At 51.8% G+C, this 24,042-nt stretch overlaps 7 protein-coding genes across 7 annotated transcripts; 3 read left to right on the forward strand and 4 right to left on the reverse strand.

The window, feature by feature from the left end:
* Positions 1 to 1,607: 1,607 nt before the first annotated feature.
* Positions 1,608 to 4,054, forward strand: STEHIDRAFT_112208 (uncharacterized protein; the record flags this gene model as incomplete). Its single annotated transcript, XM_007305623.1, has 8 exons — positions 1,608 to 1,946; positions 2,043 to 2,365; positions 2,567 to 2,722; positions 2,760 to 2,963; positions 2,995 to 3,029; positions 3,241 to 3,320; positions 3,426 to 3,563; positions 3,821 to 4,054. 8 exons carry the CDS (start codon positions 1,608 to 1,610, stop codon positions 4,052 to 4,054), a joined length of 1,509 nt encoding a protein of 502 aa, XP_007305685.1.
* A 1,362-nt stretch (positions 4,055 to 5,416) lies between these two features.
* On the forward strand, positions 5,417 to 8,747 carry STEHIDRAFT_132220 (uncharacterized protein; the record flags this gene model as incomplete). The annotated part of the gene is made up of 6 exons (XM_007305624.1): positions 5,417 to 5,684; positions 5,737 to 6,240; positions 6,291 to 6,377; positions 6,437 to 6,478; positions 6,534 to 7,573; positions 7,629 to 8,747. The coding sequence occupies 6 exons, from the start codon at positions 5,417 to 5,419 to the stop codon at positions 8,745 to 8,747; spliced, it is 3,060 nt and encodes a 1,019-aa protein (XP_007305686.1).
* Positions 8,748 to 9,112: 365 nt separating this feature from the next.
* STEHIDRAFT_158325 (uncharacterized protein) lies at positions 9,113 to 11,752 on the reverse strand (the record flags this gene model as incomplete). Its single annotated transcript, XM_007305625.1, has 7 exons — positions 9,113 to 10,123; positions 10,184 to 10,636; positions 10,694 to 10,868; positions 10,940 to 11,364; positions 11,429 to 11,504; positions 11,554 to 11,586; positions 11,667 to 11,752. 7 exons carry the CDS (start codon positions 11,750 to 11,752, stop codon positions 9,113 to 9,115), a joined length of 2,259 nt encoding a protein of 752 aa, XP_007305687.1.
* A 481-nt stretch (positions 11,753 to 12,233) lies between these two features.
* Positions 12,234 to 13,259, reverse strand: STEHIDRAFT_158326 (uncharacterized protein; the record flags this gene model as incomplete). The annotated part of the gene is made up of 2 exons (XM_007305626.1): positions 12,234 to 13,069; positions 13,124 to 13,259. The coding sequence occupies 2 exons, from the start codon at positions 13,257 to 13,259 to the stop codon at positions 12,234 to 12,236; spliced, it is 972 nt and encodes a 323-aa protein (XP_007305688.1).
* Positions 13,260 to 15,351: 2,092 nt separating this feature from the next.
* Positions 15,352 to 15,680, reverse strand: STEHIDRAFT_158328 (uncharacterized protein; the record flags this gene model as incomplete). Its single annotated transcript, XM_007305627.1, has 2 exons — positions 15,352 to 15,589; positions 15,661 to 15,680. 2 exons carry the CDS (start codon positions 15,678 to 15,680, stop codon positions 15,352 to 15,354), a joined length of 258 nt encoding a protein of 85 aa, XP_007305689.1.
* A 1,816-nt stretch (positions 15,681 to 17,496) lies between these two features.
* STEHIDRAFT_59380 (Nop14-like protein) lies at positions 17,497 to 20,545 on the forward strand (the record flags this gene model as incomplete). The annotated part of the gene is made up of 7 exons (XM_007305145.1): positions 17,497 to 17,763; positions 17,825 to 18,090; positions 18,132 to 18,210; positions 18,270 to 18,335; positions 18,386 to 19,231; positions 19,282 to 20,070; positions 20,135 to 20,545. The coding sequence occupies 7 exons, from the start codon at positions 17,497 to 17,499 to the stop codon at positions 20,543 to 20,545; spliced, it is 2,724 nt and encodes a 907-aa protein (XP_007305207.1).
* Positions 20,546 to 22,017: 1,472 nt separating this feature from the next.
* STEHIDRAFT_158330 (3-isopropylmalate dehydrogenase) lies at positions 22,018 to 23,399 on the reverse strand (the record flags this gene model as incomplete). The annotated part of the gene is made up of 5 exons (XM_007305628.1): positions 22,018 to 22,396; positions 22,456 to 22,996; positions 23,062 to 23,238; positions 23,292 to 23,326; positions 23,386 to 23,399. The coding sequence occupies 5 exons, from the start codon at positions 23,397 to 23,399 to the stop codon at positions 22,018 to 22,020; spliced, it is 1,146 nt and encodes a 381-aa protein (XP_007305690.1).
* Between the last annotated feature and the right edge of the window lie 643 nt (positions 23,400 to 24,042).

Consider the following 24,042-nt stretch of genomic DNA (forward strand, 5'->3'; position numbering starts at 1 on the left):
CTCATGGACATGGATGGAAGGGAAGGTCCGTGCGCGTCGTTCGATGCCATGTTCCATCTGTTGGATCGTGACAAGTTGACCGCGAATGTAATGCAATGTAAAAAAATTCAATTTATTTCTCCACGGCATTAAGTACTGCATAATAGCATATGGTTGCTTTCAGGATTCACGGATCCTCCCCGTGCCAGCCACAATGTCCGTGTGCTCCGCTCGACGCTCGTTAGAGCTCCTGGCCGTCAAGAGGATCCGAGTGGCACCTGCCTCTCGCCTGTCTACTGTACCTGCCATACAATACTCTCCGATCGCGACAGAGGTTCCATCGTCCACCGTCCCCGTTCATCGTACCACTCGCTCTCCATATCACTCCACGATCCCTCAGGCTCTGTCCCGTCATATCTTCCGAATCCAAACCGTTCCACTTTCGTTCCAGGGCACAACAATAAAACAGCTACAGCTAAAAGTAATCTCGTTCTCGTCCACATGAGCGTCCTGAACGTTTGAAACCGTGGAGTGGGAGATGATTGGACGATCGAGAATTCAAAACGAGCGCGAAGGACGAGAGCAGAAGGGCGAGAACGAGAGCAGAAGGACGAGAGAGGTGCTTCTTCCTGATGCGCCCCCAGCTCAGTTCGAGTTTTTTTGCGCTGTTTTGCGTTGTTGTGTGATCGGTCGGCCGGTGGGTCTTTTTCGTGCGTATTCTGCCAAGTATGATAGATGAGTGTGCGGCATCCTCCGCTTCTCGGCATATGGGACGTTACGCTGCACGCATGAGAACGTCGAAAGGTTAAAGTGGGCGAAGGGTGGTGGGGGACCGGGGGGTGCTTCTGAATTTTGCGGCACACTGTTACTGTATCGGTGCCTTGGTCCACTTGAGATGGTTTCATGTGTTGCGATGGGTCTTGCGCACGGAGAATCATGGGCTTGCTATGTTTGCTAAACATACAGTGAAGAAGTTTGGACACTACTCTGATACTATAGCTACGGAGTCAATGTCATCATTCTGAATCTGTGGATTTGGAAGTGTTGGATGAGTCGATGTGCGCAGAGATCCGTTCATGCAGATGTTCGTTGCACTGACGGGATCTAAAGCTTGAAGATGGGTAGGGCCGCAGGACGCCACAAAGCGACAACGGACACACGTGTTCCACCGTTCCCTTGTGGCTTGACTGACCTTGCGGGGAAGTGATAAAAATAACAAAACCAAAATTTCAACTGGACGAACGTTACACTCCGTGTCAAGAGCCAAGCTCCGATCCGTCTCCTCCTTTCCTTGCTTTCCTTTCGTCTAAAGGGGCAACGAAGTGGTGCTACATTTTATATCCCCACTGACAATGCTCCTGACCGTACGAGTCCGTGCACGTCGGTACTGTATGTAGTATGCATGTGTACTGCAGATCCTGTATTACCTCGGAATCTCACTCTGCGCGACCCTGGCCGAGCATGATATTGCTCAAATATCGCTCAAAGTGGATGCCGACGTGTGGGTGTGGATGTGGATGCGGCCCACACTGCATCTTGTGGATAATTCCGGTTTGTATGGGTGGGTCCGTACTTACAACTTACAAAAATGCTCGGCCCGTCGGATTCTGACGGTGAGGTACAGCAATATGAATGCGTTTAAATTTCAAAGCGGAAGCAAACAGATGGAGGTTTGTGACACTGACAGGACCTTTTGCACACTCGACGACGTTCGGCAAGTGGGTCGGCAGGCTTTGCGAGCACGTGTTGCCATAAATAAATATACGTCACCGGCGAAGAAATCGGGAATCGGGAAAGTCCGCCGGCCTGGCCATGGGCTCCGGAGGCGAAATGTGCTCAGCCTTGAACCGACAACCGACAACCGTCAACCGTCCGTCGGAGGCGAGAAATTAGAATCGACTCGGCTGCAGGTTGTCCTTGTGGGATCGTCTGGGTCACATATCGATATCGAGCTCAGACCTCAGGCGGTATCGGAGGGATGTCGATGAGAGATTGTTTGGGTTTTCTTGGCGATTGGACGGGTGTGAAGACCTTCACGATGTTTGTCTTTCTACGACGATGAGGACCTCTACGGTGTGCTTCACCGTGACCGCGGCCAACCACCGGGCTGTCATTCGTATTTCTTCGTGGATTACCTTCGGTATTGGGCTATTTGGCTACTATGTAGATCGCAAAACGTTTCAAGGGCGCCAATAACGCATCAAGGAGGTGCAATTATTGACGGAAGTTGGCACGCACGCACGAAGCCTTTCCGAGTTCTGTTGCAAGATCTGCCGAGTGCGGTTGTGGCTGAACGGATTCAACGGAGATTCGGACACGCATCTTCTGATCTACCCCGCACAGCCGCAGCCATGGCAATTGAACGGGGAACTTTGCGGAAGGGCACGTAGGTGCACGGAGAGGTACACAGACACGATCGGCGGGAAGACTGTTGGCACTTATGGCTAGGGGAGGACGAGAGCGTTAGAATCGTTCATGCAAATTGACCGGGTTTTTCTGGACAGTACTTGGCTGAGGGCGGGTGGCTTTAGACGGACAAGTTCGTGCCGACGGTCTGAGAATAAACCACTCGGTGTATGTAGCGTAGTGTAGAACATCAAGGACGATATCAGAATGGGCTGGACTCGACTCGTGGACGAAACGATCTCTTTGTAACGTTGGTTGATTTCTGTGGTGGACCGCATCGCTCCGATCTCAGTTCCAGAGAGTCCGATAAGGTGTGCAAAGGACCCTGGATATTAAAGTAAGTTCCATGCCATGCCATGATATGTACTGTACAGCCGTTGTCCGCAGGGGAAGTACACAGACGCGTTGACGTCGCAGGAGCACAAACTGGAGCTAGCATCCCCGCCGAGAGCCGATGTCGACAAAACAGAGACGGACATAGACATAAAGCAGACAATACAGAACACAGATCCCAACCCTGCACCGACTCCATCGACATCGACACCGACATCTCCACCCCACATCGGCATCGGGGAATCGTAAAGTGACGATACGATTGCTCATTCAAAGCGCATCCGCCATAGCATCCATCTCGTTATATGACAGTGAGAGATCTTCGTCGATGCGGCAGTGAGTGCGTGGCGATAACTCCTCGGGGGTATCTTCAATGTGTTGACATTCTGACGGACGCTGACGGTCCTCCGAGCGAGGAAAGGAAACCAACGCCGTCGTGAGAGCTCGTGGCTTTGCGATCCTCATTGTCGGGCCCATGTCTGTCCACGATAAGTACTGCACTGCATATTATGAGTTGATCAGTACACGGTCGCAATCGCGATTCGCCCGTCATCGACGATGGCTGTTTTAGCGATGTGAATTACGGAGTGGTTTTTGGATGGGTATGTAATTAAGATAACCCAAAGAGCCAATCGCGAGACAAGTACCATCGCATCTGCCAATGGGATGGCGATGCTCTTGATACCCGGATTCCCCGTGGTATGTAGAGGCGTACCGCGTACGAAAGGAGTAGCTTGGGAACTACAAAGGGTGCTCGGAGAGGCGATATCGTTGGGCGGATTCGACTTGGGGATGGGGTCCGTGTCCAAGAATACAAACGTGCGAGCTATCAAAGCATCCAAGAAGTGCGTTAGAAGAAGACGAATTCGAAGAACCTCCTGCTGAACAAAGAAGCCCGGAGAGCTTGTACTTATACCAATTATAACGCAAACGAGAACACGAGATATGAGAATATGAGATGATTCGATCCGGGAGTCCGAATCGAGCCAGAGACTGCCACAAAGCCGTCCGAATCACCCACTGCCGAGTCGTACAGAAGCAGACTGAGTGAGAGAGCAGAAATGCCTCGAATTGTATATAGCATATCGTCCTTCGTCCGTAGAGCTTCGAATATGAACAAGTTCTTATTATTCTTCCCGAAGTTGCCACTTCCCCGACTGGCCTAGTCAGAGCTCTATGCCGACTTCTCCGGAATCTCCGTGAGGGACAAGGAGAACTCACAATGGAATTTCCATATGCAGATAGTTCTTGTAGGCACAAGATGCACGAGGAAATAGTATATGCAACGGAAGGGCCGGAACAGTGGGACCAATCATCATCAGCGCGTTCATGCTAGAAGATAGCCACGAGCGAGCATGCAACGCTAGTGACGCATATGGATCCCGAACCGAAGATAAAGCCCGTTGAACGTTGAGTGTTGAACGTTGAACCCTGACATGGGCAAAGAAGAGCTCGAGGCAGGCGAAGCCGCAGAACACATGACGTCTCCATACATGGTCCCAACGACGAGTTTTTCGACAAGGCACAGCCTACATGGATGGAATAGTGTCAAAAATGACGGATGGTAGCCTGTGATAGCGAGGCCAAACCTAGACGGAACCGAAACTTATAGACTGTGAGCCAAAAAAGTATAACTTGACAAGCACGGGGAGAAGTACGTATGGACCGTCCTTATTCCCATGCATCCCGAGGTTTCTCGCCATGGCCTGCTTATGTGCGAGTCATGGCTCATGAGAAGTCCTAATTTGGCCTGATTGAAGCTTGACCCTGAACAAGCAAAACACAATTGCATGCTTCTCCCGAAGACAGAGAAGTCGAGTGTGGGAGTAGGAAGAGAAGGACGAAGGCCAAGTAACAAGGAGAGCTCTAGCAATGAAACTAGTGGAGCACGGTAGAACAGTGGGTTGGCTTGATGCTGTTGAGCTCTCGACGCAGCCTAGGACCTCTGAGGACCTTGTGTCCAGGGCACGGCCGGTATGTCATTGCAGCCCCGAAAGACTAGGGGAGAAAGGGCTGAGAAACGCTCAGCGCTGAGCTTTCCACCAGAGTCGGCCGATTCATCAGCGCTATGTGGCGGGGTATCCATTGCCACAACATGAATGCACGTCGTTAACCATATTAGCGTGGCCCAAGGCAATGGGACATACAGAGTGAGAGGGTACGAGCGGGAGAGCGTACCACTCTAACTTCGACCGGAGGCCGAAATCTCAAGATTGCAAGGCAAGCATATATGCTACAGTCATGACACAAGTATGAAGGGCCTGATCTACGTTCTCCTCGGCCCAGTCGGATGCAGAGGTGAAAATAACATATCGAACGTCGATGTGGTAGCATATAGCAAGCAAAGTTAGCCTTCAGGCTTGCGGAGACAGTTCGCCGGCTGTGTTAATGCGAGGTAGAGAGAAACATGAGGCGAAGACTGACAAATACTAGTGACATAGGGCCTGAAATAGTAGATAGCAGGGTATGTTCATTTTTGAGCACAGTGAGTAGACGCAGAGACGAGGCAGCCGCACGCTGAGGAGAATGGAGGAGGCAAGGGGCAAGGGGTGCCACCCGGGCACTCGAGACCAACAACAGCCTCGTGGCATCCGCGACGTTCTCACTTGCGCTTCACAGAGCTTCACACGACCGTCTTCACTGCTCCTGACGACGTCGGCCACCTTCCGCCCCCCATTCAAGAGCTGGCGCGCTCACCATGGCACCCACCAACAGGCTTCCCTTCATTATGTCTCTCCCCTTCTCGCTCTTGCTGGCTCTTTACTTTGTCGTTTTTACGTCTGCAGAGCCTGTCTCAGTGACTTTCGATGACTGCTTCTCCGGCAATGACTCTCTCAAGCTCGATATTTCCACGGTTTATGCGCAGATTCTTACTACAGAATCCTTGGGCAGACATCTCAACTTCACTGTCATCGGAGAGACAACACAGGAAATTGTCGGCACTATTCAAGGAAGTCTGGACTTGGGTGCGCCGCTCTTACGCCTCCTTTAGTCTTCTATTGCTGAACAAATGTGTAGCGACCCTCTTCACTTCCTCGGAAATGCTCACTTTCAGCATATGGAACAATAACACCTATCTTTGCGACTCCATCCGACCAGCCTCTCCACTTCCATCGCTTGACAACACAACAAACTATTGTCCCATTGCACCGGGCGCCTTCGCCTTGTCGTCTTACGTGCCATTACATTCCAGCCACGAGTTAACGACACTCCAGACACGATTGCGCGCAGTCGACCCCAACACACAGGAGATTTTCTGTATTGATCTCGACACCACTCCTCTTGACCCAGGCACCGTTAATTCTGTGTACGGACATGCCCGAATCATTCTGTGGTCAACCGTCGCACTTGCCGTTGCTTACTGGATATTAGTTGGTGTGGCTCGCATAAGCTCGGCATGGGGTCGTAGAGCGGGTTGGTCAGGTCGTGGATTTCTTTCCAGCTTGGAAAATGCTGGGTTTGTCCTGGCCAGTGCAATTAGCGGCGAAGGGCTCGCAAAGTCACCGGCCCTCATTCGGTTCTGTACGTCCAATTCTCTCGTTCATCTGCCCATATTACTCATTGTATTATAGCAACACCTTCCATGAGAGATATATTCTTTCATTCTCAATGGTGCACGGCCTTGTCGATGGTGGCCGTTCAGTGGCCCAATTTTGCATGTAAGCCCCTATGCACAACCTCCTATAGTTGCAGCCTCTCACTCATTCATTCAATTCAGATCCTTTGCTCTCGCAAACAGCCTGGTCTACTCTTTCCTTCAGTGGGCCACACACCTTTTAATACATGGTTCAGCGAAATTGATCGGCCTTTCCCAGACATCACTTTCACGCAAGGCAAAGACGGCGAGCAAGAGCATTGGAATCCTGTCTTTGCGCCTCCCTTCGAGCCGCCTTCAAATTTCTCCGACCAAATCAACGATGAGACATCCCCTCTTTACCTCAACGCCAGTGTTCCCAACACACTTTTCACGTTACCTTCGAACGCCACCGATGGCCTTTCATCCTTTGCCTACACGATCGGTGTTCGTCCGCAAGATCTCTTTGGGATTTGCATGTCACTGTTCCTTTGCATTGCCGGAGGAACCATAGCATTAGCATTCCTGATATGGGCCTTAGACTCGATTGCAACGGCGTTGGACAAGACCATTGGAGGTCGCCGTCAGGGCCCGAATCTTCCCGCCAGACGGTATTCCACGGGCAGCAAGGATATGCTGGATGCGGTCTCCGCTCAACCTTTAGACGAAGAACGCTCCCACAACTCTCATTTCCTCCTCCGTTCCACCAATCGTTTCCCTGCGACCACACGGAAGCACTGGGGTAAATTGCGACCCGACTTCAGTTCTTTCCATTTCAGCGTGTTGAGCGGCAACCTTGTTCGGATTCTCATGCTCTTCCATCTTCCCATCACCATATTTTCCTGCTACCAGTTTTCATTAGGTCAAGCCCACGCCACGACGGTATCCGTAGCTCTGGCGGCCATATCCTTCGCAGTCTTTTCCGTCTTGATCCCACTTATCCTCATTATACGCCTGTTCATGACACCAACCAACAAACTCTATGACGAGACATGGACCCTGTTATCGTTAGGCCCTCTCTATAACCTTTATCGACATGGTTCGCAGCTTTTTGCGTGCCTGTTTTTCGCCACCAGCCTTGCGTTTGGCATCACAATTGGTTGTGGACAAAAAAGCGGTACGGCGCAAGCCATCGTCATCCTGGTTATCGAGGTGGTCTCGTCGCTTGTGACGAGTATTTGGTTACCCTGGGGACATGGAGCAAGTATGGGCTTGATCAGCTTCTTGTTCTGTGTGGCGAGGATAGTCATTGCGGTCCTACTGGTCATTCTCACCCCGACAGTAAGTTCATCTTGCTTCCAGCCCCACACGTGTCGCCTTACGTCTTTCCCCGTAGGTCTCGATTGGTAATGAAGCAGGCCAATGGGTGGCCTACGCCATTCTATTCATCTTGGCGTTAATCTACCTCGCATTCGTGCTCATGCTCATCCTCAAGGTCATCGAGGCGCTCGTACGTATCTTCGGAGGCGTTAGATTCGATCGAAGTAGACATGCCGTCGACGCAGGTCTCCTCGGGGCTTGTGGGCTTGTCGGGTGTTGCGGGGACAGGAAACGGCGACCTCGTAAACATCGCTACAAGAACTCCGACGCACCCCAATCAGGATCTTACTCCCTCTCACGTCCAGCGACTGTGAAGGACATCACCCCGACCCCATCAGGACCTCCGTCTGTTCTCCGTCCGGAGCATGCCCTTCGTCCGTACAAAGAAGAGAGTGACGATGAGAACGGGTACATTATGGGCGCGTGGCAACCGTTCCCTCGACCAGGGTACAACACGGTCGAAAGTCCTGCAAGCACACCTCCTGCTACGAAATCGGGCTTCTCCCGCGTCGGAGGTGGACGAGCACACTATGACTCTCCGTACGCAATCGCCTCGGGTTCTACGCTCGCTTTCCCTTCGGCGGACTCTAATCGAACCGCACCACACATCTCCAACGACTCCTTGGCCGCATCGTTGCCGAGATCAACTGCCGAACGTCCAAGCGTCTTTCCACCAGGCGCCATACCACCCCACATACGCAAGAAGTCGCAATCTGCAATCATTGAGGATGTTGCTGCTCTGTCCATACGGAGCAGTCCTTTGAGCACGCAGCCTCCTCAACTTCCCGCACCGCGTCGCCAATCCCTCCATCCAGAAGTTGGTCTCCTCGACGTCGACGACGATTTCTCTGAGGCTCCGAAGAAGAAACATTGGTTCCAGCTTCGCAAACCACGGCGCCATAGCGAGGGAGACGATAACCGTCCGTCAGACGTACCTGTCTTTGAGGATGATGAGCCGGAGGGGGGCCAAGGGCGATCGTTCACGGTGGTGAGGGCTCGTAGAGCATCACAGCCGTTGGGGAGAATGGCGGGTGCTAGTGGAAGTGGCGGCGATGCCGGTCCTTCGAGTGGTGCAACTCCGACACCTGGGAGATCATTCGTCGTCGTTCGTGGTAAAGACAATGCTCCTTCATGAGCCTCTCGTTACGGACCGTTGTCGCTGTTACTGTACATCTTTACTCAGTTGCAGTTTTGTGTGCTTATTCTTCTGCTATCCGTTCGACTGCTCTCTGCTTATTTTATGGATTCAGCAACGCGACATTGAGATACTTTTCTGCATATCACGTCGCTCGGACAATCGGACTCATCATCTTCCGTAGTATCTGAATCCTCACTTCCCCCATCCTATCCCGCGTCAGTGTCCGTGCGAGTCCAAATAGTAGGTTAATCCTCACAGCGCTGCTCGCAAATCTGTATCAGTACTACACATAATGTTCAGTCTTCGTCGTCGTACAAATCTGAATATAAGTCCATAGCGAGTCAGATGAATGTAAGAATAAATCAGTCCGAGCCTCCCGGCGTGTTCTCTGCTCCTGACCCTCCTACCCAGAACACCCTCCAATCCTCCAAGCCTTTCCGCTGCCAGCCGTAAATGCCTTGCTCGCCTTGGATCCTGGCCATGAGCTCCTCCGTGTCCATGCTGTCCCACGAGACCGTGGAGGTATAGCTACTCGTAGAGTAGGAACGAGTGAGCGGTGCGTCATACGGGCGGTGCCACAATCCCCCAGCACAGAGATATCCCATATCCCCTCCGAAATCTGTCTGCGAACGTAAAGGTTCCTCCGCACGGCCCTTCTCCTTTCGATCCGAAAGGAAAGATAGCGAGGTCTCCTGGACTTCCAGACCGTCCTCGCCGAACGCGATGAGCTGAAGGCATGGACTTCCCCCTCTTGTCTCTGGCTGCATAACGCGATGGCTGACGTACGTCGGAGGTGAATTCCAGGTGAGCACTTTGAGAGGAGGGACGGTTTGGAGGTTGGTGGGGAGGGGACAAGGAAGGATATGTGTTTTCTTTCCTCGAGTGAGGAAATAGACCGGCTGATTGACGTCGTATCGATTTGGTGCGAGCGGAAGGTCCGCACGCGAGGGTGGACTCCAAAGACCTTTGATCTCCTTCGTGAATCCGAACCCATCGAATGAGGACCTGTTTCGTCGATTTGATGAAGAACTTGTCGACGGTGCCAAGGAGAGGGCATCCCTCGACATCGCAGCGCCGGGGTCGCAGAGCTCGACTTCGCCTACGGCAGAGTCTGCGAGCCGTATCATGCCCGCTTTCTTCTCGAAGAGGACGAACAGGGTGAGTTGGTTTCCGAATACGAAGGCGCGTTGGGAATTGGAGTTTCGTCGGTGGCGACCGAGGGTGGTGCTAGACGAGGATGTTCGAGCATGGCCGTGTTGGTTTGAGGAATATTTCGAGGTGCCGGTGACGTCTGAGGGGCTGCGGGAGATGGTATCTGGTGCATTTTGTAGTATGAATGTGATATTTCGCGGTGTCAGTGGCGTATAAAAGTCCTGTGAAGTAAACAGGTAGAATCTTAGTATTAGCCTGACTAGAAATTTGGCATTTTATACCTTGACAAATCGGAATGCTCGTTCTCCCTTCGGAGATTCGTACAGTAGGATACTAGACTTTGTCGCCACTGCCAAAAGGGCGCCACCTCGAGCAGTCCGGTCATCTCGCCACAGTGCATACGATAGCACAGAAGTATTGATGAGTCGAGAACTAGCCGATGCCAGCGGTACATAATCGGTGGCCCAACGCAGTGGAAGGTCGTCGACGACATCCCAACCCGAATCACTGGAGCTTGCCCGTTTCGGTAGAGAAGGACGTTTGGGTGAAGTAGGTGATAGCATCTTCTGGTACGACGATGAGGGCTCGAGTTGACTTTCGCGGTTATGTGCGGATCCTTCCACCATGAGGGACTTCAAACCCTTGGCTAAGCTACTCTGAGGTCTATGCTTCTTCGGAGGGGTTTGTTGGGGGTGCCACGTCGCTGGGCGTCGCAGGTCTACAGGCCTTGCGCCCTTAACGCCGGTGAGTTCGGAATATCTCATATGGTCCCAAGTGTACTACGGACACACCTTCTGCGAGATTGTCCATTTCGCTAAACTGATGATACTAGCCAGGTTGTACATGCGCAGCGTGCGCACAGACTCCTGTTCATTCTCTGGCTCAGGGCCAACTAGCGCCAGAAGGACGCCTTGCGGTGTACTTTCTCCCGTATCCTCCACCTCGAGGATAGACATCTGGTAAACCCTACAATTTGCAAATATCGAAAATGCATGAGAGTCCACAGTCAAGCGAGGCAGTTCTAAAATGCCACGTACCCTTCACCGTCCCAGATGCGATGAGCTTCCGCTTCGCTCGGTCCTTTGGTCCGAAGACCTGTGTCTGACCACTCTTGGGGGAACATGTTGAGGACTGAGAGACCGTCATCATGACCTATCAATAAGAGTTTGTCGCCTAGTAAAGGAAGTAATGTTCGTATAGGGGAGGTCGTATGAGGGAGAAACCGTGAGCCGATTTCGTTGAATGTCAGGTGGGTGGGTGCTAGAGGCTGTCCGACCAGTGGATGTGGCTCATCATCTTCGTCGGGATAGAGTGGGGGACTAGGTAATGGAACTGGGACGTTGAAGTCTGTCTGAAGTTGAAGAAAAGGGCCGGGCTGGGATGATGAGGGTGTGGGTGTGGGTGGTTGGTTGAGGATGATGGGTATGTTCAGCCCTTGGATGTCTTGCGCTGGTTGGGCTGTCTGAAGAGAGAAGGGTATGGTCCATGATGAAGGGTCCAAGAACATGGAATGAGACTGGACGCACGTTTTGGTTCCCCCAACCTCGCTGCCTCCTACGATGGAGGTCCTCTGGAGTGACATCTGCGTACCTCTCAGCCGCTCTGCAGACAATGAGTAACAACACAAAAGCGCAGGATCAACAGGACGCACCGTTTTTCTATCCAGCCTCTCCATCGTCCAAACCTACGAGTTGACAAGTGAGTACGTGTGAGCGTCTGAGAAGATGAGACGGCATGAATGTCGGCTGCGGGTGTGATATTCACCTTGAATTGGGACCATTCTGCTCTGCGAGATCGTCATAGGTGGGTAAATCATCGCCACCCTCTCTGTCTTGTTCAGGGCGATCCATACGCTCAGTCAGTCAATGTCACCTGTAGTGTGGAAGGTGAGCTCAGTAGAGACGGTTTTACAAGGCCAGAGTGGAAATATAGTCTGCGGAAAGTAGTATGGCTGTACACTGTAGTTGTCCAGGCTGTAGGAGACCTCGATACCCGGAATAACCCAGAATGACCCTCGAAAGCCAATTCGGCGCCGAGTCGCCATCATAAGTCACGCTCGAATTGTAGTCGTAACTCGAAGTTCGCCGTGGATCCGCCTCAAATCCCAGACAGTGCACACAATGAGTACGTAAGGAGAACAAAGACACCATCGCGCGGACACTGCTCACTCCACGATTCGAGCTAAGTATGACGATTTATATATGTACATATGTGTATGTGCAAAAGATCTCAACAAAAAATGAGTATGGTACAAACAATGTCCAATCCCGAGAACGTGTACAGGATAAGCCGAAAACAACAACCGGGATGCAGATCAACAAGACAATACACTCAAGAAAAAGCCAAGGTGCCAAACGTCGCTACGGCACCCATCATGGCACCCCCAGCCAACTGGACCGCACTCACCCTACCCTTCTTCTTGACATCCTTCGCTAACTCGGTACGTAACCTCTCCACGGCTGCTTCGTCCCTCCCAATGATGAACAATGCTTCATCCTCCTTCGATCCCTCAATAGGCGGCACCGCACGCGTGCAGAAGCCGACCTTCCTAGCGCTAGCCTGCATTATCGGAATATCAACCAGAGGCACGATGTAAACCGTGGCGGGTGGTGCTCTGGAAATCTCCGCCAGTCCATCGAGAAAGGCGGCACGCTCTTCGACGCTGAGCGAGCGAATGAGCCGTTGACTATTCTGTGGCGTCGGCATGCAATCCTCATCTTCCACATCCGTCTTCGCCCCATGATAAGGATCTTCCTGGGAGGATGAGGGTTCAGTGGCTAGGATGGTGGAATGCGGAGTGAGAAGAGTGCCGGGCATGATCTCCTCTCGCTTGCTCTTCAGCGGCGTAGAAACGCCTTGGCGCCATTTGCGCAAGGGAGAATGTTCGCCGCCATCGGAGTCACTCTCGGTGTCTCCGCCCGTCTGCTGTGTGGGCTGCTGCTGGAAGAGACCGTTTAGGATCTCCTTCGATTCGGCGTCAAGAGAGGCAAGACTTGCTTGACTGGCCTCAATGGGCTTAGATCGACGGCGAGAGGTAGAACTCTTGGCCTCTGCGAAATTATCGATCGACAGTGAGCTGAGGGCTGCCGTCAAATCGGGTGCTCGGCCTTCTGCCCTACGAGCAGAGGAGGGAGAGTCGCCGTAGGGGCAACCCGAGCGAGGATGACCTGTATTATTATGTTCAGCGCCGATAACGGGTTGGCAATAAGGGATCAACTGACCGACTCTGGGGCGGCCACAAGTGCGACATTGGTGGGATTTCCGAGAACTACTCCCAGGCGTAGGAAGCTGATTATTTATTCTGCCAGTAGTGGGTGTCGTAGGAGCGGATGAGCGAGCTCGAGTAGAGGGCGACATGGATTCAGTCCGGGAACAAGATGAGTGAAAAGAACTGAGCGAGCGATATCAGCGATATGAGATGGAGTCACGGTAGTCGTGCGGGGCGAGTCCTAATTAATCCTGTACGCCCGCCAAAGCTTCTTAAAGGCTTACAGAGCCTTGAATACGCTATGAACTAGGGAAACAAAGCGTAAGCTGTGCAGTTATGAGACAATTGAAGTCAATGGCGTGTCAAGGCAACAACAAGGGCCCTTACTCACAAAAGAAACGGTAAACGAAACGATCACCGTCGTCCTCCAACCGGTAAACGTGGGGCAACGTCAGCGCCGGAACCGTAGGGTAGGCCGGAGCGGCATGGTTTGTTTTTCGACGCGCGACGCCAACTCGGACACGTCACGGCTACTTCCGGGCCACACTCCGCCATTATTCCCCGCTCTTTTCCTTCTTGTTGTCATCTTCTTCGCTACTGTCAGCGGCGATAGGTCTTATGTCTTGTTGTAAAGTTTCATCTAGGCTCTGACGCCACCTGTCCTAGAGGCTAGAGGGTATGTGACCTGCTTGGCTCCTCGTGCTCTACTGTGGCTGGTTACTCGGACTCAGCGTCAATACAGGTCACCCTTTTGAGAAGAGGTCGATGACTGAGATCACGCAGGCATCAGAGCAGACGTCTAAGCTCGTCTAAGCTGGCTGTAGGCTCTGACCAACCGTTATCACCTGACGTGAAGATGATCGTTCCGAGTCTCTGTTATAACAGCTGGCTGTCCCACTTTGGCGTCGTATTTCAAGCGTTCACGTTTCAGTGATCAACCGTTCTAAATAACTATTGACGGTGGTACTGCCTTTCTCAAAGAGGCAATCTATTCAGCCAATATGGATGTGAGTTCGATGCAGCACCGCGACCGCATCGAACTCACATCCATATTAATGTTTTCTTGGCCTACGAGTGCCCGTGTGACGTCGTGTCGATGTACGGTGCAGCGACATGACGTCCTCTCCTCCTTTGGTGGCTCCATCGTCGGCTCTATTGTCGGTGGCTTCCTCCTGGCTAATCTTGATTGGTACTGGAACTTGTCGGTGCCACTTGTCTTTGGCTCTGTCGTCCTGCCTATCTACCTACTTCTTGCTTGTTCTAGAGACGTTGCTAAGTGCGATCTTGGATAAGGAAGCGAAGCGGAGGAGAAAGAGTGCGAGGAAGGGCCGTGTTAGTAGCGAGAAGGTGAACGAGATGGACATGGTGCTGTATGGACTCGGGGAATTGAAGGAGGAGAGGTTCTTGATGAAGGAGATTCCACGACTTGGGCCCGGGCACAGGCCGGTAAATCTATTACCACCCAGTGCATGGAATGTTACGAGTATTGACCTGCGTTGTACTTGATTTGTGATGTTCACACGCGAAGCGGCTGCTCATGAAGCAAGAGATACTGCAGCAGATTGCCAATGACATCGGTCACCTCGATCTCATGGAGAGCGATAGATACGACGCTTCCTGATGATCCTGCGTCGACTCCCGCCATTGGCCCTTCTGCTAATTATCCTCGGCCAGATCAGGCCATGTCTGAACGTTCTTCGACATCGCCGCTGCCTGAGCTTTCTAGACACGATACACCTTCGTCCACGGACTCAGGCGAGACCAGCTCAGGTGTCTTGACGGAGGGAAAGTTATCATCTTCGCCTGCATACCCGGACATGTCATACCCAAGCATACAAGTCGAAGTTTCTGACGTTGCTCTCGACGATCCCAGTTGTATATTGAGCGACGCCCCACGCGAACATGTCGTACTCTTCCTATCTCTTCTCTCTGGTTTCTCTGACGGTCTTGTTTGCTTTTTCGACAATGCCCTCTCGCCCGTGTACAAGCAATGGGGCTTCTGCAGCATCGAAGTCGATTTCTTGTTCATCCATACATCTCCGCTATTCTTTCCATCATCATTCCAGCCTTCATGCTGGCGCACATGTCGTGCTCATATAGAATCCCTGGGTACGGCCATGTTAGATTTAGATAATTAGAGTATATAGATTATTCCAGACTTTCTGGCCACACTTTGACACTCGAGGGACATTAAATGAGATACTATACTAGATCAACGATGAAAGGAGCAGTACTACACATCTACTCGCTGTCTTCTGCCTCATTCTCCTTACGGGCTTCGTTAGGATCCTCCTCCTCCTCGTTATCATCGTCCTCTTCCTCGCCACCCTCTTCACCGTGGACAGATCGAGTAGAATGAGTGGCCGCTGATAGAGGGTTTGCAGGTCCAAGACCCAGACGAATGCAAAACTCATTGCACCGATGCTGGTCAACAAAGGCTTTGAGACCAGCTTCACCATGATCGCCAACTCCGCTGTCTCTAAAAGTCTAAAAGAGAAGAGTCTCGTCAGTGACTGTAAATATCGCAATCAATCGCAATGCAGCACGTACCCATCAGGAGAGTGTGTCATAAGGTCAAACAAGAGATCGATACAAACAAAAATGAGCGAGAACGAATTTGGGTGCTTACCCGGTTTGATAGACCTTGCCGAGGTCGTTGCGATACTGGTATATGTCGAAATGGGCCTCGGTGAAGTACGTACAGGACAGACTTCGGCTCTCTCAGGGCATGGCTTGAGTCTCACAGCTAATACTTCTCAAGGTGGGAATCCGACAAGAAAGTCGTGGCAGGCGCCTGTAATCACAAAACAATGTCATGTCGCTGCACTGTACAGTGACACGACGTCACTTTATCTCACTCGGGCGCTCGTAGGCCAAAAAAAAACAATCTAGATGTGAGTTCGATGCAGCACCAGGTCTGCATCAAACTCACATCTTGATTGACTGAATGTATTGCCTTCTACGATAAGGCGTAGATCATTACTTAGAACAGCTTAAGACCGTCGTGACCGAGATATCGCCGTTTGAGGAGAATCTGCAAGAGGAGGTCATCACTGGGGCAGTAGTCCATAAGGAGGGATATGTAGGCTCCATCGTAGTAAACAATGTGGTGGAGAGTTACGACGTTTGGGTGAGCGGATGCGAGTTGGTTCAGGGTTATCTCCTAGAGATGTAGATGGCGTTGGCGGGAAGAGTGGCGTATCTGTGAATGGAAGAGGCACGCGTAGGATCGTGGCTCCGCGGAAGTGGAGGTGGTCTCGACGGCGCGATAAACAATACCGTAACATCCGTAGCCAAGGACGGAGACGAGCTCGAGTGCACCGTCATCAATGAGCGATCCGAGGGCTGGTGGGCGAGGGGGGCCATAGAATATAGAGAGGAAAAGAAGAAAGAAAACGGAGAGCCTGAGCCTCGTCGGAAGGAGCGAGAGGTGGACTTGGGCAGATCAAAGCAGTAGTAGATGCGAAAGCAGCGAGTTGACTTTACGTGTGGAGGACATGATGACGGGGAGGCTTGGGCGAGTCCACCATGAGCGTAACACGTTCCGGGCGAGAGCAGACGGCATGGGTGGAAGCTGGATGGGCCATACTTGTACTGCAACTTCTGCATGGCAGACTGTGACACCTGGGACCCGACGCCGCGATGCGTCAAATCCTACTGTGTCCTTTAGGCGTACCATAACCATCCTATTGGTGCGAAGTCTGAACGAGCATATGTATAAGTGGACGTCACGTCGCGGTAGCAAAGGCCAAAATTCTGCCATCTTTGCAGTAACGCGACATCATATCCAGTGTCCTGTTGCATCAAAGCAAACTTCTAAGTACGATGCAAGTCAATATTCGTAATATTCCATGCACTGGGAGGTGATAGACTTACCGGCCTGGGCTCTGGCCCATGACAACGTCTCTGGAACGAGCGAGAAGTGAATAGACAGGACGACACCACCGAATACAAGTTGCACCAAGAAGTTCCAGCGCCAGTCGAGGTTGGCTTGGAGGAAGCCGCTGACAATGGGGCTGATGACGAAACCATCGACAAAGGCGAGACTCAGGACGAAGACGACAGTGTATTCTCACTCATCGGCATCCCATAAGTCAGTGACTGGATGTATGGACCAAGAGCAGCAGAGGATGTCGGAGGTGTCGTCCTCGGTGAGCTCAAGCTTACCCTCTGCCGATAGAGGTGGCCATGAGGGTTTGGGACTCTGTAGATGAGGGCCTTCGCTTGTTTGATGGAGACTCCAGTCTAGATATTATTGCTTCCGGACACGCCGGCCCCTACCGGGACACACGGCACGTGGCGAGCCGTATTTCCAATGGCCAGTAGAAATTCTGGAGGCCGAGCGAGTGTGGCGAACCATTACCTGCGCCTCTCCTCGTAACTCTCATGGCTAAAGGATCCCAACTATCGCAATTAAAAGCGGCCATCTCGCAATCTGGCATCGTAAAGCCGCCACAGAATGGTAAGAAACGGAAACGTGCGCAGAACGAGGAAAAGGACAAGGAACGACGTGCCGCAAAGTTACAGGAGATCCAGCAGAAGTTCAATCCTTTCGACGTCAAAGTCACGAAGCTCAAGCACGATGTCGGTGGCAGAAAGCTGAAAGGTGTCGTCGGAAAGCCGGCACAGAGCAAGCAGGCTGGGATCGAGCAGGTGCGTCGTTTCATTTCTTCTCGCTTTGATGCCAAGTTAATTGTGGCCTGTATGTTTGCAGCGCAAAAAAACTCTGTTGAAAGAGTTTGAGGAAAAGGATCGTGCGGGTGGAATTGTTGACCGACGATTCGGTGAAAATGATCCCACCATGACGCCGGAAGAGCGTATGCTTGAGCGATTTACAAAGGAGAGGCAACGTTCTTCTAAAGGCGTTGCATTCAACCTCGACGACGAGGACGAGCTCACCCATTACGGCCAAAGCTTGTCCAAGCTAGATGACTTTGACAATACAGGGTTGACTCTTGATGATGAGGAGGATGAAGGTGCGTACACTCGTGGTGAAATACAGCCCTCGCTGATTGCCAGAGCACAGGTCAAATTGACAGTCAGACCGTGAACCGAGCACATTTCGGTGGATTTGACGAAGAAGACGAAGACGAAGATGGAGTACGTTCTTTGAACGCTGGAAATCACCACTCGTCGCTAATATTGATGCATCTCAATAGCCTGAAAGAAAGAAGTCAAAAGCCGAAGTTATGTCTGAAGTCATTGCTAAGAGTAAGGAGCATAAGGTATGTGCACATTGCATTTTCTTATGCTACGCTCTAACACCTCTCTACAGGCTCAACGGCAAATGGACAAGGAGAAAGACGAGAACATTCGTCATGAACTCGACCAAGAGCTTGACTCCATTCGTTCCCTTCTCATGGCTCCAGATCCTCTATCAGCCGCTCTCGAACGACCCATACCCTTAAAAGAAGCCGCATCAGACGCGAAGCAAAATCATGACTTGGAATACGATCAGTATGTCCGCGAATTGGTGTTCGACAAGCGTGCCAAGCCTAAAGACCGCACGAAGACCGAGGAGGAGTTGGCAGTCCAAGAGAAGGAGGCTTTGGAGAAGGCTGAGCGGAAGAGGTTGCGGAGGATGCGTGGAGATGACGAGGAAGAGAGCGACGAGGAAGGGAGGGGTAAACGGAAGCGGGCGAGAGGTGGAGATGACTTGGAGGATGATTTCATGGACGAAGACGGAGACTTGGGGGGTCTAGGTGCGGGTCTAGGAGCGGGCGTCGGGGCAGACGACGATGAAGCGCAGGATGACGAGGAAGAAGAAGAAGAAGAAGAAGAAGAAGATGATGATGAAGATGATGAGGATGAGGATGAGGAAAGTGGCAGCGAAGAGGATGAGGATGGTAGTGGCTCTGAGGGGTCTGACGATTTGGATGAGGCAGCTGGTTCGGAAGGCGAACAGGCAGACCTCATTTCGGTAAAATCATCAAAAGCAAAAAAGGTCGCATCGACTTCTAAACGAAAGGAATTACCCTTCACCTTCCCCTGGCCATCGTCACACGAAGAGTTTTTGGATATCATCGAGGACATTGAGGATAGCGATGTACCTACGGTCGTGCAGCGGATACGAGCCTTGTACCACCCAAGTTTAGGTGTCGACAACAAGTTCAAGTTACAGGTATGTCTGATTTCCACTGTCATCCGTGACATTCTGCTCATAGTACGCAGGGTTTCGCAGGCGTCCTAATCGACCACATTCTCTATCTGGCGTCACCACCCACTCCTCGATTTTCCTCCATCTCCAGCATTACTCCTCATCTATTTGCCTTGACAAAAACATACCCTATCCAGTCGGCCGAACATTTCAACGCCAAACTCTCGTTGATGCAGAAAAACCTTAGACATGGACTGTCTCAAGGCACCGACTCTACAACAGCAAAGACATGGCCTGGCTTGCCAGAGCTCGCGCTGCTTCGAATTGCAGGAGCTCTCTGGCCTACAAGCGATATGAACCACGCCGTTGTTACTCCTACTCGACTGCTTATGGGCTCGTACCTCGGTCTCTGTCGCGTGCGATCAATACAAGATATCGCATCCGGTCTTTTCCTCTGCACCCTATTCCTACAGTTCGAGGAGTTATCGAAACGTTTTGTCCCAGAGGCCGTCACCTTCGCAATCAACACCGTCTTACATCTAGCTCCTCACAATTACCACGACGCTGCATCATTACCTGGATCTTTCCCCACACCAGATTTCAAGTCTGAGCGTTCGACTGCTCTCTCCTTGGACACGAAGAAGGCGAAACAGCTCACTGTCGGCTCGCCTGACCTTCCTCGAATTCTGGCGGGAGCATCCAGCGACGAACAGTCCAAGCTCAACCTGCTCTCGCTCGCACTCGACCTGCTCTGCCGATTCGCTGAGATGTACAAAGATCTGGACGCCTTCGTCGAGTTGTATGACCCGATTCTCCAGGTATTGGAAAACGTCAAGGCAAAGAAACTATGCGACGACCTACAGGTCAGTTTACCCCCATCTTCGGTGTCTCTAAGTCCGGTCTAACAGATATTTCACACCCACCCAGACCCAGCTCTCTCAGAAAACGGACATGCTTCGCCGTCTCCTCAAGTTCTCCCGTCAAGCCCGCCAGCCTCTCCTCCTCCAAGCTCACAAACGCATCCCCATCCCCTCCTTCATTCCCAAATTCGAATCCTCCTCTTCATCCTACCTCCGTGCTCGCGATCCGGACTTCGAGAAGAACGAGGCCTCGAAGCTTCGGAAGCAGTACAAGGAGGAGAGGAAGGGCGCGATCAGAGAGTTGCGGAAGGATTCGCGGTTCCTTGCGGGCGTGGAGCAGAAGAAGCAGCAGGAGAAGGATCAGGCATATAATATGCGCATGAAGAGGGTGTATGGGGGTATTGAAGGGGAGAGGGCGGAGGAGAAGGCTTTGGAGAGGGAGAAAGCGAGGGATAAGCGGAGAGCGGGTAGAAAGTGAGATGCATTGTCGCGATGTATGCTTGACTACGGTCTTTGTCTTTCTTTACTCGATGGTGGCTCCACTATTACTCGACTATGCTCTACATGGAAGATTTTCCATCCATATCCTCGGAGTGATAAGTGTGAAATCAGCCGCTACACTGTGCACGTGAAAGGGGTTAATGTCACCTCAAGAGGGGTTGGAAACTACTTTTCACTCGTCGAACGGGTCGCTTAGGGTGAAAACCGCGCTGGAGTGAATGCGGGTGAGACAGAACTTATGCGAAAGAAACATGCACAGGAAGTCAAATTCCGTCTGCCCTAAAGTTCACCGCCACACTGATGCGTGGCAGCGCTTCCGCGGCGATTCTCCCCGCGTCTTGCTACTTCCGTTTCAACCACGACGTCGAGCGACGTGCTGGCATTTGGACACCTGCGAATGAGTGTGTCTATGTCGTTGTAATAGTCGGTACGTCTTTGCTCTTTTGTTTCTCTTACTTTTTGACATGACCGAGTCACGTATCCTAGTCATGCAGGCAAAGCCTGCCCGGGGGTTCTTCCTCGCCACGCAGAACCTCGACATCGCCCGCCTGGTGTCCCCCGTCATCTCTCTCATTCTTGAGCAATGTCCTTACTGACTATGACTCTACACATTGATGTTTCTTAAACTGGGAGAACTATTGGTGAAGAGTACCGTGTGCATGCAGGATGTCCGGATCACGTTTCATAGCGTTTCATCGGTGCGTGACGTTTCTTACTTGTAATGATTAGCATAGAGGAGTTTCGGACACGTCAGCGCGAGTGAAGAGTGTATGTCTTTCATTTTTTTCGGTGCGTGGTTTGTTTGCTCGGTACGCCTGCTTACCTTGTAAGCATGCCAATATTCGGGCCTCTTGTTACGGTTCGACTTACCCCATCTTTGGATATTGCTTTCTTTTACAATGAGAGACTTAGATGGGACGGCGTGTATATGCCGAGTTATGTAGAGCCAATGATCTTGGTCTCTTGGGCATCCGGTTCCAACCTTAGCTAGCTGGTTCTTATGAAGCAATCATAGTACCTGTGACTGTATGTAGGCTCATATCTGTTTTTCTATCCAATAAATATACTAAAAATTGCAAGCCATACACATTGGATTCTAGTGGGAAAACTTGGCGGCATACGACGGGTGACATTTACCGCGTGAAAGGGTTAATTCCCGCTTTGCGCGATGTGAGTGAATTCGGCAATATAAAGGGTGACTTTCAATCTCCTTTCTTCGTACCGTGAGACAGCTGAAATGTACCACATACAGGTGAACTTTCTACCGGCAAGAGATTGAATGGAATTAGGTTTACAGGTTTTCCTTCGGTTGACATTCAACCTTTTCGAAGTGCACAGTGGCTAGCGAGGCACTACAAGCAGACATACATCTTCTAATACAACAAGGAGCTGGGTCCTCTCGACTTCTCGAATTACAAACTTGCTTTTGTCTACCTAATCTCAAAGCACTTACAGCAACGTCTTCACGATCTCCACAACGCTGTCACCAATCTCCTTCGTCGAGACCTCACCTCCAAGATCCTTCGTCCTCAACTCAAGTCCACCCTCCGACTTCGCATCAAGCACTCTCCGCACGGCAGTCTCGATAGCTTGAGCCTGCTTCTCAAGACCAAGAGAATAACGAAGTAACATTGCGGCGCTCATGATGGTGCCGATAGGGTTGGCAATTCCCTGGCCAGCGATATCGGGTGCTGATCCATGGATGGGCTCGTAAAGACCGGATGTGGGTTTGAAGTCGGTAGCGGAAGCATCGGATGGGGCACCGGCAAGGGAAGCGGAGGGGAGGAGACCAAGCGATCCTGGGATGACACTGGCCTCGTCGGACAGACTATTGCCCAAATACATAAGCGCATGTAGGAGTGAGTGAGAAGAGGTTGAGACGCTCACATGTCGCCGAACAAGTTCTCTGTCAGAACAACACCGTTAAGCTTCCTCGGGCTAGCCACGATCATCATCGCCGCCGAGTCGACAAGCTGGTGATCCAATTGCAGCTGTGGGTACTCCGCCTTCAACGTCTCCGTCACCGTCTTCCTCCACAACCTCGAGCTCGCCAACACATTTGCCTTATCGACCGAGTGAATAGCTAACGGTGGATTCGCAGCCAGAGCGATCTGAGCCGCTACCCTCGTTATCCTCTGCACCTCCCCGACGCTGTAGGGCATCGTATCCCACGCGACGTCCTCGTTAGGTGCGACGCCCTGCTCTTTGCGCTCGCCAAAGTAAACACCGCCGATGAGCTCACGGACGACGATGATGTCGACACCCTTCGTGATGGATTCTTTGAGGGGTGAGTAGGAGATGAGGGAGTCGGAGGCGAAGCTTGCGGGGCGGATGTTGGCGTAGAGGCCAAGGCTTTTGCGGAGGGTGAGGAGACCCGATTCTGGGCGGACTTTGGCGTTCACGCCCCATTTTGGTCCACCGATAGAGCCTGAAGTACACAGTTAGTGTAATTGAAAAAACTATAAGAGACTAGAAGACTGATAAAAGACGTACCCATGAGGATAGCATCAGCCTCTTTGCAAGCAGTCAGAGTCTTTGCGGGCAGAGCCTCGCCGGTCTCATCGATGGCGCATCCACCGAAGAGATGGGTTTCGAGCTTGAGATCGACGTCGGATGACACGGCGTTCACGGCCTCGAGAACTTTGACAGCCTCAGAGACGACCTCGGGTCCTAGAGGGTCCGTTAGCACCTAGATGTGGCGCCTTTGAGGATGAGTTATTTACCAATGCCGTCTCCGGGCAGGAGTACGATGCGGAATCTGGAGCAATGGTGATGAGCAAGGTGACTACGATAAACTGCTAGAAACCTCATACTCACGATTTTGGGGCCATGGGGTAAGAGTGTAGAAGGTGGTGGTGGTAGTGTGAGTTCTGGGGAAGACGAACAGAAATGAGAGCATCGTGAAGACTCGACTCGACGCTGAGGCGCGTCGGCCGACTGCCATGGACCGCGGCCGAGCAATGTGCCAGCCAAAGTTCTTCAAGTCGAGTTCATCAGGCTCAGAGCAGAGCACCCAGACGAGTCTCGTATATGTTTAGGATGTCCAAACATATCACAGTGTGAACTGTTGAATAATGGTGTAGCCAACTAGCGACGCGGCATGAGCCTATCCGAGAGCTGGTCCATAAGCAGTCCATAAGTGTAGCGGACAGGTATTGTCCCACGGTTCGTACGATACTCACGGACTCTCCCGGTAGCTACTTCCTTTTACGGTATGTACTCGTCTGAGGATGGACCTCGGATGTTTCGGTTTATGGTGCGTTTATGCTTGCCTCGGGCTCGCATTTGTTATTTCTTTCTACTATACGTACTATACTGTTTACGGTAGGCCCTCAGGTATATAAGGACTCACGTAGACAGCATGTACAGGAAGCGGGTTGAATCCCATTACTGTACTTTTTCGCGCACAAGTTCACGCCACCGCCCCTCGGCCGTTGCCGAGATGACATAATCCATTCGTGTCCCGGTTCGCAA

The sequence above is a fragment of the Stereum hirsutum genome (genome assembly GCF_000264905.1).
Source record: "Stereum hirsutum FP-91666 SS1 unplaced genomic scaffold STEHIscaffold_9, whole genome shotgun sequence".
Lineage (NCBI taxonomy): Eukaryota > Fungi > Basidiomycota > Agaricomycetes > Russulales > Stereaceae > Stereum > Stereum hirsutum.